The following is a 12,003-nucleotide window of genomic DNA, read 5'->3' as shown; positions in this document are numbered from 1 at the left end:
TTTATCAAAATTATATAGTATTATTAGGATATTTTTTCGTAATTGCATGCATTACGTAAACTTGAGTTTATAATTTTATCTGCAAGCATAAAATTATTATGAAAATAAACTTTAATTTCCCTTCAAATACGTAAATTTACCAAGAGTTCCTTATACAACGCTCTCTCTCTCTCCCTCCCTCCCTCCCTCCCCCTTATACAATTAGACGCGATTGTAAAAGGTTATTATATGCAATAAAGTAAACTATGAATATAATCCATATTTAAAAATTAGACTAGGTAACTCATTTATACAAGCGTCAAGCACGTAGCAAAAGAAAAAGATAAATATTTCTCTTACAATATAAAATACTAATGTTCTTTCGTTTTTTTTTTTCTTTTTTTTTTTTTAATGCAAAATACTGCACAAATTATTTCGCCTTTCCAGCTGTAATTCTCAAAAGTATTCGAGTATAATTGCATGCTAAATGAATTATGAAAAAAAAAGAAAAATGCAATTATTCGCGCATGAGACTCTAATGTATGGTTAAATAGTAAACAATAACATCTTCTTTCGAAATGTAAAGCAAACTTTTAACAGAAATCATCGTTTCAAAGCGGGTCCGCAAAAGGATATATACCCTTTTTTTGTGTAATTACATGGAAAATGTTCTCTCGAGATAAACAATTAAATCGAAAACAAACGCATGTTGGCAACAGTATTGATGTCAAAATTCTCAAAGATATCTCGTTTAATTTGATCCTTTATTGGCTGGTGTGGAATGTTTATTTCTTTAATTAATTCTGCGAACGATTCTTCCATGTATCTTCCGAGTTTCTTTATTAAGAGACAGGTCTATATATCACTTTCGATCAGGATAATGACATCGCACTCTCACGCGCTCTTCTACACACGAGAAGTATATATTATATATTTATTTTTTATAATATATGTACGACTTGATGTCACATACTCATCGTTTTATTTCACTTTTCGTGTTAATAAGGTCGCATTGTTTGCAGTAATACGAATAGAATATTAAATACGACACCACCGCTCTGTGTAAGTAATTGTAATCAGGTGCTAGCTTGCAATTCACACAAGTTCGAGGAGTTTGCGTATTATTTGCCTAAGGGTTTTTGCAAGTCCCATTGTAAATAAGCAAGCGCACGCGACGTACTCTATAAATAATACTAGATTAAACATATCGACTATCTAGTTGTTATTCCTGCTGGCGACAACGTTGAGTTCTTTTGCATTAGACACATACATAATATATACTATATATTTTTATGCCTGCTGACAGCGTGAAAAAATATCGCTTTGCTTTGTTCCGAATAAAAGGAACGTAATCATATAAAGGTGCTTTCAATACTTACGAATCATTGCAAAATACACTCATAGTACATCCTCGTAATACCTCTATTAATCATTAACAAAAAAATAAGAGGTTGGTACAAATATACTTTGAAGAAAAAAAAAAAAAAAAAAAAAAAAAAAAAAAAAAAAAAAAAAAAAAACATTGAAATTGCTCAAGTCGCCAGATAATTTTCAGATTCTTGCTAGATAATGAGACAGAGGAGTTGTTCATAAGAAACTTGCAGTTTTATCTTAGGCAAATAGATCTTTACGTGTGTTGTCATTTATAAAGTACGCATATGAAGCTCAAACAGCTTGTCATATGATCAACAATAAGAATTTTCAAATTTTTTCAGTCTTATAAACAATACGTCGTATGCATAGAAAGCTTGTCCGCTTCTTCGTTCTAACGCTTCGTTCTTAATATCATATACTATTCTGTACATTTGTAGTTTCTAATCAACATTCCGCGAAACTTGGAAAAATGGCTTCGCAAACGCGGTCAGCAATGTTTCTCGACGAAAGATCTTTCGAAATAAAAAGTACCGATTAATCAACTCTATTCCTAATCAAAATACGTGGCGTTACTTCGAACCTCTTGTCAATATAAAGACTTGATAAAAAGATCGACGTAGGCGAGCACCATCTTGTAATTTAGCGGCATGTATCCAGCATCTATGTAGGGGATGTTACGCAGGTGCTTCGGACGTAAAGGGAGATGTACGAAGAGAACGATTCTCCGACCAATAGTAGCGCGTTACCAATGCACATTCGTGCTTGTGAAATTGAAACGTACGTCGAGTACAATGTCACTTTAGTTATGCACTATTGTGGTTGATGCGTGTTGAAGTCTTTCTAGCTCTTCCAATGACAGGACGTTTGTTTGTGCAAGCTCCGGGAGCTTGCCGGCCCGAGCTTGAGCGAGAAGTTCTGGGCTGAACCATCGCGCAAGTTGATTAGATGTTGGCGAAAGGTCACCTCCGTTACTGCCCACAAATCCGAGGCCCGGTGAAGGTTGACGGCCGACTGCCATGTTCAACTGCTGCGATCGCATCGCCCGTCCATCTGTGCATATAATTCAATGTTATAGACATCATTTAGTTTAAACAAAAGCAAATATTATTATGTATGCGGATTAATCACGCAAGATGATAAAAACGATAATTTGTCGATATTATTTATATACTCCGACGGTACTCTATTATAAAATTCTCTAGTGTAAAGCATTCCAACGTAATTAATAATTGTTTACTTAGTTTAATCCAAGGAGGGATAAATGACGTCAAGACTGGATTAAATGAAGGAGAGGGCCAAGAATGGGTTATTTTTTTGATTTCTCAACACCGTTGCATGCAATCTGATTTGGGAGAGGATCAACACCTGAAAATCAATGTAAATAGGATAAAGAGGTGAATTTTGAGTTTAGCAAATATTGATGTTTAAAGGTCTAAGGTCGGGGATCGTTTTTTACCCAAGTTGATTCAAAACACTAGTTTGCGTACTTTATCGAATCATTACCTGTGCGATTAGAATTATAGTTTTGGCTCATGACAAGTTGCATCGACGTATTTACAGTTCTCTGCGGTGGTTGTTGTTGCTGTTGCATGTTAACGGTTCCGTGTGGTGGTGGTGGTTGTTGTTGTTGTTGCATGTTAGCGAGATGTGTCGGGACTTGCTGCGCCTTCATCTGGGGATTCATAGGATTTGATCTTTGATTCATAATCGAGTTCTGCGCTACGTTGTATTGTGGAACATTATGATGCGGTAACGAAGTTGCCATCGTGTGTTTAGATCGTGGTGGATTGCCGTAAACATTCGGGACCGTTCTGTGCTGCTGTTGAAATTCTGCATTTCCCGTATTATATTGGAACTGATTACCGCTTGCGTTGCTATTATTACCGCCTTTTACTATAGGTCGACCTGAAATTATAATTTATGCAATTAAACATGGTAGCTACATTTTGCTATCAAGTCTTTTAAACGATATTTTATAAAAATCAACATTTAGATTAAATCATCTTGATATCCATATCAAGATCATAATGAAAAAATTTCTCCGAAACTTTACGGGAAATTGAAAAAGATAGAAACCTGGATGCTGTTTAAGCGATGGGTTTGACCATGTCGATTGAACAGGTTGTGATCGCAATGCGGTGTGTCTCGAGAGAGCTCCCTGTGCAAGTAACTGAACCGCAGCCGACTGCATTTGTTGCATCTGAGAAGCTTGAGTTTGCGTAGACAATTTGGGTGGCTCCGTGCTGCTTCCTATATTCAAATACGTAACAATTTTATTATGATGAGCACGTTTAAGACTATACTTAAAAGGTGATCATTTATGATGTAAATACAAATGTTAAAGCTTGCCTTTCTTTTTTCTTTAAAAAATTTAGTGTTTACCAAGGCCAATTTTCTTATAAACATCTTTGCGAAATCAAAGGCCTCAAGATTCATGTCATTTTCATACATACATACGTACATACCTATATATACATACACATAGCTCGTAGATTAATTAAATATTTATTAAATATGATTTATCAACATTTTCCATTTCCATCATCATTTTTCCCACCATTTTTCAGTATAGACAGTTTTAATTATTTTTGTATGCTCATCACTCAAGACACATTGTGATCATGTTTTAATTAGTTGTAATTGTAAAAATTTTATGCGAGTAATAATAAATGCAGCCGTCAGTTACACATTTATTTATATTACATTCATTTCTTGTAAAACATAACGCATGCAATTTTGGCAAGCTAAAGGATCAAGCAGAAATGCGGCTCAAGTAGAAAAAGTAAAAGCATAACAAGTTCATATATTGATGAAAAAATGCAACATTAAAAATAGGAAAAAAGTGAGTGTGTTTGTGTGTAAAGAAAAGGAAAGTTAAAGCAGATGAGACAGGATAAAGCTTTTTATTATTAAAAAAAAAACTATCTTTCAACATACTATTCAAAAATGTAATAAATCTATGTTAAGAAATGAAGAGTTTATTTTATAAAGTGCTTTTTTATCACATATAAAATAAAAATAATATTTCAAAATATCTGTCACATTAAAGAGACATCTTTCAAGCTTCTAAAGCATCTCACGCTGTGGATATTAAACGAAGAAACAAAACAGCTGCTTTTCATTATAACGCAAAAATAATAGAAAGAAAAACATAGCTCTGAATAACAATTAAGAATTCACTATTCTATGAAATATTAATGTGCACTTTATCAAACTCCTCATCCACGTAACAGCACAATTAGACGTTTTCACCGGTTGCGAGTAAAGTAGCATTTTGCAAATCAACGTTCTTTATTTTGTCTGATGCTGTAGATGCGGTCATTTTATTTTCGTCTACCAACGTTTCTAACTCAGATGATTTTAAGAGTGCCTCATCAAGCGAGACACAATCGTTATTGTTGGTATCGTTATCACCATCTACCACATCAGACTTGGTTGTTTTTGCATCGTCGTTTGCATTTTTATTAACCTCAAGGAAAACGTTTTCCTTCATTGTGTTAATTTTCGAATTATCTTCCGAGTCTTTTTTCTGCTCTAATGGACACAAATATTTGGTCTTTAATGCCGATTCTTCCGTACCGAAAGTGGACGTGTTATTTGTATTATTAGCTATAGCGGAATGCAGGAAGATCATTTTAAGAGTCTCGTTTTGCACCTGATTGACAGAATCAGAAAGCTTAGATAGATTAATGGTAGAAGCCGCGGTGTACATCTGATGATTGTTTTTAGACATGCGAGAATTAACATTTCCATTAATTGCAGGAGTGATAGAAGAGGTCGTTTCTACTTGGCAGAATTGATTCGCACCGTCAGGTTCCTTATCAGCAGTCATTTTGCGTAAAACGGAAGTTGGAGTGAAAGCGAGCGGACTCGCTGTTTGCTTAGCCGGTGAATTAACAGGGCTTGACACGCGCTGCTGCTGAACTTGTTGCTGTTGTTGCTGCTGCTGCTGCTGTTGTTGTTGCTGATCCTGTCGCTTACGGAAATTCTCACGCTGCTCCTCCAATTTCTTCTTAATTAAAGCACTTTGCATTATAGACTGAGTATGCATAACAATCTCCCTTGGTGACGGTACTCTATGTGGTATCACTGTTGAAATAATAATTTATTAATAGAAATATTTAAAAAGTAAATTATTTAAATTAAAAAAATTTTTTTTTCAACTTGACAATATTGCCCAACACTAAATTTAAATTGAATAAATTCATCAAATGTAAACACTACATATGTAGCCATTTTCTCATGTAATTTTAATTGGAAATTTTTTTTATATATATGAAAGATAATATAAAAAATTACAAAATACAAAGTTTATTGTATTGTTTTACTGTATTACCTGGATGTTGTACCGTTAAAGTACTAGGATTAGCTGTTAAATTTGGTGATATTATCGGAGGTGGACAATAAGCTGCATTCCAAATACAGTACAAAATCGTTCAATTTGAATTTAAAAACCAAAGGTTCTATACTTTTAATTGGCCTTTACGAGAAAATAAGAGAAACATTTAAAAAAGGTGGTGAGCATATAAAACGTCTTACCGTTATTCATAGGAGACGGAATTCTTTGTTGTTGTTGTTGTTGTTGATACAGCATCTGTTGCAGTATGTGATCCTGAGGAATAGGGGCAGCGGGATGAGGATGTGGACTTGAAGTGCGAGGTGTAGTGCCACCATACATTTTCAAAATGTTCACCAGCACTTCTCGATGGCGATGCTGCATTGCAGGATTCTATGCAAGATGCAATTAAAAAAAAAAAATCTTTATTATATTCTTTAATAATCATGTGTAGTCTATTGCAAATAATCATAATCAACTGACCTGCAATTGTTGTATTAGATGTTGCCTAGTAATCTCCCCTTGCTGTAAACCTTGAATGATTGCTTGAGCTTCTGGTCGTTGCAAAAGCTCTTGACTCGACGGGACATTATTTATCATCATTTGCATCTCCGTCGGTACTGGACTAACACCTAGCATCCGCTGATTACCTTGCATCATCATCGATAGCATATCGGAATGTCGTTGCTGTTGTTGCTTTTGTTGCTGTTGCTGCTGCTGCTGCTAATATTACATATAGTCATTTGTCAAAATTCATCGTACATTCATCATCAAACAAAGAATGATATTAAACATAAAAATATATATATATCATACCTGTATTTGCAAGACTTTCAATAGATTCTCATGTTGCATCTGAGCCTGATGCGGATGTTGAGTAGGACCAAGGGGACCAACATGATTAAATGTTGTAGTATGAATTGGTTCTGCGGGCGGTTGATGTGGCATCGACGACGGCTGAGTTTTAAATTGCGAATTAAGTAACTGAAAGACACAAAAAATGAAAAACAGATGCAACGTATATGCGTGTTTAATTGATATATAGCAAAAAAATTAAATATAAACTTACTTGCATTAAAGTTACAGGTTGTTTTTGGGTGATAGGTCCGTTAGCTGCAGGCACAGCTTGTCCTCCAGTCACTTGAGCAAGCTAAAAAAAATTGTTTTGATATATTTGTGAAACGCAAAGTTAATTATCATATATCGACTTACCAGTTTCTTAAAAGCAGAGAGATCTTCTTCAGTCTTATTTACACGGGGTGCATCAGTCGAAGTTGCAGGTGGAGGAGCACCACCCCGCATACGTGCTTCCAATTCTTCCAAACTGTGTACAACTTTACCACCAACTTCTAAAAAGAAATTTATACCTATCGTGTTTCACTGTACTACGTTGTTTACTTGACGATAATATTTGATAAAACGACATCTGTGTCTTACCTAAATCTTTAATAGAACAATTTTTCATCATAGGTATAGCCGTGTTACTCGCATCACCCTGACCATTTTGATTTGGCTTGTTACCGCGATGTAACATTTCGAGTAGTTTTACGCCGTTTGTGGTCGTGTTATTGGTCATCGTGGCCGGAGAAATTGGAGCAAAGTAGGTGTTTGATTCCGTCACCGATGGTATTTGAATATTTGGCTCGGTGATGTCATTCAATAAATTGTTCAGCAATTCATCTTGTATGGAAGCTCTACGACTATCCGCCTGCTGAACTGGACTTTCTCTTTTGAACCATTGGCTGAATCGCGACCCAGTACCACTATTCGAGCCAACACCATTCTATACATAAAAAGAAAACACGTGCTTGAATGACGTAAAAAAATTAAGTAATCTCAAATGTTTGAGACATGAATATTACAAATGGATTAAAGAGACGCCGACTCACCGTCAACAGACCAGAGACGCCGGAGAACGTATCAGATTTCAGGAACTCATCCAGATTAAAATCGGGATGCGAATCCTCTTGATTCTGATTTGCACTGGAGTTCTCTCTCGATTCGGACGTTGGCTCAGTGACGGTACTCTCGCTGACGTCGTTCTCTTTGTTCTGTCGTGTGACAGGTGGCTCAGTCTGTTCGGAAATCGGAGAATGTGGTGCCTGCACAGCGTTCATAGGTTGATCCATAACGGTCGGAGTGCTGCGTCCTTTAGGACCCGCCGAATTCTCATTCGGTTTGTCATCCTTCTCTGTTGTGGCATTCCTCTTGCCCCGTTTCTTTTGCGCGGGGGTTTGTTTCTTACTCTTGGCATTACCGCTGCTCATCATTACCTTCTCCTCGGGAATATCCTCAAAGCCTCTGAGCTCGATCGTATCGTGTTGAGACGTAGGTCCCGAGCTGAACCATTCTGGTTCGTCCATATCACGAGTATCACTGTAAGTTCGTCGACGATCCGTGCCGAATCTCTTGTCGCGTCCGCGATCCTTATCGCGATCCATCTGATGCGTGTTCCGCTCATTTCGCTCCACTCCCCTGTCGCCACGATCGCGCTCTCTCTCGCCACGATCCCCATAATCCCGGCCGAATGATCTCCGCTCAAACCTGTCGTCCCGCTCCCGCAGACCGTCGCGTTCCCTTTCCCGCATGTCGCGATCCCTGTCCCGCTCCTTTCCGTCACGATTATCTCTATTATCACGATCACGCAGAGAGCCACCAGCAGCCGTGCCTGATCTAAAACCATAATCTGCACGCTCAGATTCCATCTTTTCATTTTCCGCTCTAAAGTCCCATATATCTCGTGTCAAAATCCTGCCGCTACCGATTCGACGAACAGGTTCACGATGACTGACCTATGAAGTATTTCATACGTGTGTTTATAAACAGAATACAAAGCGATGTAAATGAAAAACGCAGGAACGCGCACATCTCTCAGGAAAAGGGACTCGTACCTCTGTTTTGCCAATCGGGCTCTCCGGACGCCGGCTTGGTGGCTGATTCACGTTAACGAAACATCCCGAATTAAAACTTCTTCGTTGCGGGCTCAAAACGATGCCATCTTGCTCTTTACGTATTCGGTCTCGTGGATCGCCATTATTACGTCGCTTACTATGATTCTCAGTGATTTGATCACCACGTCCAGTCCTTTCTTCTTTCGGGGGTGTATCGCTACGCTTTCTATCTGAATGCCAGCGTTCGGGATCCCAAACGCCTCGCGAGCTGCAAGAGAAACAAAGTGTTGGCGGTTAGCGAGACAAACACGTTGATATATTTCGATTATTTAAGATAAAAATTTTCCTAAATCTTTTCAACTCACTTATTATAAGCGACATCTAGGAATGTAGGCCTACGTCTAGATAATCGCAAATTTTTTATCAGCATAAGTTCCTCCTGGAAAAAAAAGAACATAAAGATGATAATATATATATCGCATGGATCGTGGACAGATTATCTTGCGAAATTCCAACACTTGCACAAACGATATTTACCCGAGAATATTGAAACTGTGGTCTAGAACGGCCTACTTCCATGATCGAAGCGTCAGTCACCTCACCGGCCACCGACATTGATATAATGGCTTCATCTCCTGTAAGCAAAAAAAAAAAAATAAAATTAAAGGAAATACGTGCAATGTGGAAAAATGCGGACCGGACGGCTTCGCGCGCCGGTTGAGCAACCAAATCTCAGCGAAATAAAACAAGAACGATTTGCCGAGAATTCCAAGAATTCTCGCGGATTCTTACAACGCGTTCGTACTTACGGAAGGTCACTCGCTTTAGAGGATTGACAGATTTGTTTTTCCGGAACCAACGGCAGGATCTGGTTTGCATGACCAGGATGTCCAAGAAAGGAGACCCGGTCGGGCCGACCAGCGGTCGTTTCCGCGGTCGGCGGTACCAATTCGAGCCGATAAACCGATCGACGGCGATGAGTCTCATTGTAATGTCGTTTGTCCTGCCACGAATAAGCGCCGAAACGCGAGCAACGCGAAAGGAATACCTTTCTTATATGTTCGGCCGCTCTGCTCTATCCAACCGTTCGTTATTTTTCCTCGCGCAACCGTCTCGGCAATGTAAACAAACAGGTGAAGGGCAAACGAGGGTCAATAAATTTCTGAAATTCCCGTTTCACGAATACGTTGTTCGGCGCGAGTCACTAGAAAATAAGAGATTCTCCCACAAAAGATATGTCTCTGTGTGAAAGCACTCTCCTTAAAAAATCGATGCAAAAAAAAGCTCCAGCGAGACCCAAGTATCGCGGAATCTTTCTTTCCCTTTCCTTTCCTTGGCCTTGGAATCAGCGAAACGATTTCAGGTAGACTCTGGCCTTCTTGTCCTTTGGAGCAAAGCAGCTTAGAAAAATAAACTCTCGTTTTTCCCGTGTTTCTTCGTAAAGAGGAAAAATATATGCTACGTGTCCGACTTTCCGAACACACCGGACCTCAGAATAGCCCTTATTTCCGTTATCGAAATACGTATTCGACGTTAGATACGGTCAGTTTTCTACGTATCCGCTGCCTGTATATATCACACTCGCACAACTTGATACAGAAGGAATATATGTAAGCCGTCGTGGAAGCAGAGTACAGCGCAGACTGACTGATTCCAACCGTCTTCGAACAAGATATCTCTCTCTCGCAAACCAATCGAAGCTTTCTTAAGAAGATAAGGTGAGCGCTTGATTGGCTACGGAGGAGGAGGGGAGAAGATGATTTAAATATAACTGATTCTTTTCCAGGGAGACTTTTAGAACGTACACGTATCCTGCACAGAGAACTGCACACTTATTCACACGTACGCCATGCAAACAAATCCTATGGGATATATTAGAATTAGATATTAGAACACACGTGAAAGAATATTCTTAATTCGATAGCCAGAAATTTATTTACATCCTTTATATAATACTTTGAAGAAAGAATGGAATTTTCTTAATTCGGTAAAATATTTAAACATGTTATATACATCTTCTGTGTAAGAATATGAGACGTAATACGAGAAAGAGAACAGACGTCATCAAAAGAGTCTGTATTACCAACGATGCTATAGGTTCTAAAACAGATAATAAAGGGGAAGCAAGAACATTATTGGCAAAATTCTAATGCCATCCTTGTTTGTGTATTAAATATCTTGAAATTAGAAAAAAGGATGACAAAGAAGACGAAGGAAGCAAGCAAGATTAATACAAAGTGATAAAAAAGAATTTTTTCATTTACGTCGGTTCTAACTATACGCTTATCTACAGACAGGTCAGAAGATGCACTACGAAACATTACAAATCTATGGAGCGAGTGTACTTGAATCGTCAGCGTTATCCCGACAAACGAATAGAAGCACCGAGTCAGCTTTGTTTTCCTGCACTTCCTGTACTCTCAATCCAACGTTTCCTCCGTTTTCAGTGCGGAGAATATAAATGTTTTACGAAAGAGAGAAAAAGCGAACACGTCGACTCCCATAAACGAACGAACCTGCGAGGTTATCTCCCGACGTCGTTGACGTCGATAACGATCGAGATCTCGGGAGACCGGAGATTCTCGTCGCGGTTGTCAGCGTTGGTCAGCGTCGTCGTCTCGGAGCCGAGGAGCGGAAAAGCAAATTAATGTTGACTTCTTACCTTCTTGCTTCTTCGCCACCGTTGCCGTTGCCGTCGTCGTCGCGGTCGCCGTCGTTGCCGCCGTCGCTGTCGTCGTCGTCGTCGCAGCCGTTGTCGCCGTTCCTGTCGTCGCCGCCGTCGTGGTGGTCGTCGCCGTCGGCGGTGGCGGCTGCTGCTGCTGCTGCTGCTGCTGCTTGTCACTTGTCACAGCCTCGACGGACATCGCGTCGTTGATGTTGATTGATGTTGATCGCGTCGGCCTTCGTCGATCGGCGGAGGGTAGGATGGGGTGTCCTGCGCGGATACCGGCGTACCGTTCCCTCAGTTCCCTGTGATTCGCTATCTTCCCCGAGATGCGATCTCTATCTATGTCTCTCGTATACCATATACACGAGCGATAGCGGTGGTACGTAACACCCACCGCACACACACGCACACGTACAGACGGACGGGAGAGCGCGCGCGCGCGCGCGCGCGGCGAATACACACGTACACGCGGGACGCGCACGATCGCGTTCTAGCTACCTCGCACACTCACACGCACACAAATACCACGGGAGCACGCGCACCTTTTACACGTATTAGTTTACACCTCTAAATATATATATATATATATGCATATATATTGCTTAGTACTGTTTATTATCACAGACTGGTTTTCCCTTCTACGTGTCGCGGCTCGACCAGCGATCGACGAAGCCTCGATAGGGCGATGTGTACCTCTTTTTCCGAGCGTTTCAACGTAGAGATGAGCGAATGGTGGACAGGGGAGAGGAGGGGAC

At 39.6% G+C, this 12,003-nt stretch overlaps 1 protein-coding gene across 4 annotated transcripts; it reads right to left on the bottom strand.

The window, feature by feature from the left end:
• Positions 1 to 886: 886 nt before the first annotated feature.
• On the bottom strand, positions 887 to 10,228 carry LOC112459799 (eukaryotic translation initiation factor 4E transporter-like). Of its 4 annotated transcripts, none has more exons than XM_025024123.1 (16): positions 9,390 to 10,228; positions 9,118 to 9,215; positions 8,946 to 9,019; positions 8,581 to 8,848; positions 7,579 to 8,481; positions 7,127 to 7,472; positions 6,902 to 7,038; positions 6,759 to 6,839; positions 6,506 to 6,673; positions 6,173 to 6,412; positions 5,893 to 6,082; positions 5,690 to 5,761; positions 5,161 to 5,442; positions 3,430 to 3,603; positions 2,857 to 3,258; positions 887 to 2,403 (listed from the first exon to the last, which is right to left on the bottom strand). In XM_025024123.1, exons 1-16 carry the CDS (start codon positions 9,565 to 9,567, stop codon positions 2,153 to 2,155), a joined length of 3,864 nt encoding a protein of 1,287 aa, XP_024879891.1. In that variant the 5' UTR covers positions 9,568 to 10,228; the 3' UTR covers positions 887 to 2,152. The 4 variants fall into 4 exon arrangements, with proteins under 4 accessions (XP_024879891.1, XP_024879892.1, XP_024879893.1 ...); XM_025024124.1 differs by having other exon boundaries at positions 6,173 to 6,409; XM_025024125.1 differs by lacking the exon at positions 5,690 to 5,761 and having other exon boundaries at positions 9,390 to 10,227.
• Between the last annotated feature and the right edge of the window lie 1,775 nt (positions 10,229 to 12,003).

The sequence above is a fragment of the Temnothorax curvispinosus genome, unplaced genomic scaffold (genome assembly GCF_003070985.1).
Source record: "Temnothorax curvispinosus isolate PA1 unplaced genomic scaffold, ASM307098v1 QBEX01010126.1, whole genome shotgun sequence".
Lineage (NCBI taxonomy): Eukaryota > Metazoa > Arthropoda > Insecta > Hymenoptera > Formicidae > Temnothorax > Temnothorax curvispinosus.
This window is presented reverse-complemented; position numbering and strand designations above follow the sequence as displayed.

Bases quoted from the DNA above. Each gene is read 5' to 3' on its own strand.
- LOC112459799 (XM_025024123.1), bottom strand. From the start codon at position 9,567: ATGAGACTCATCGCCGTCGATCGGTTTATCGGCTCGAATTGGTACCGC. The intron at 7,039-7,126 runs GTAAGACACAGA...ATTTCTTTTTAG, and splicing joins TTGTTCTATTAAAGATTTAG to AAGTTGGTGGTAAAGTTGTA. The intron at 2,404-2,856 runs GTAATGATTCGA...TTATATGCACAG, and splicing joins CTATAATTCTAATCGCACAG to ATGGACGGGCGATGCGATCG.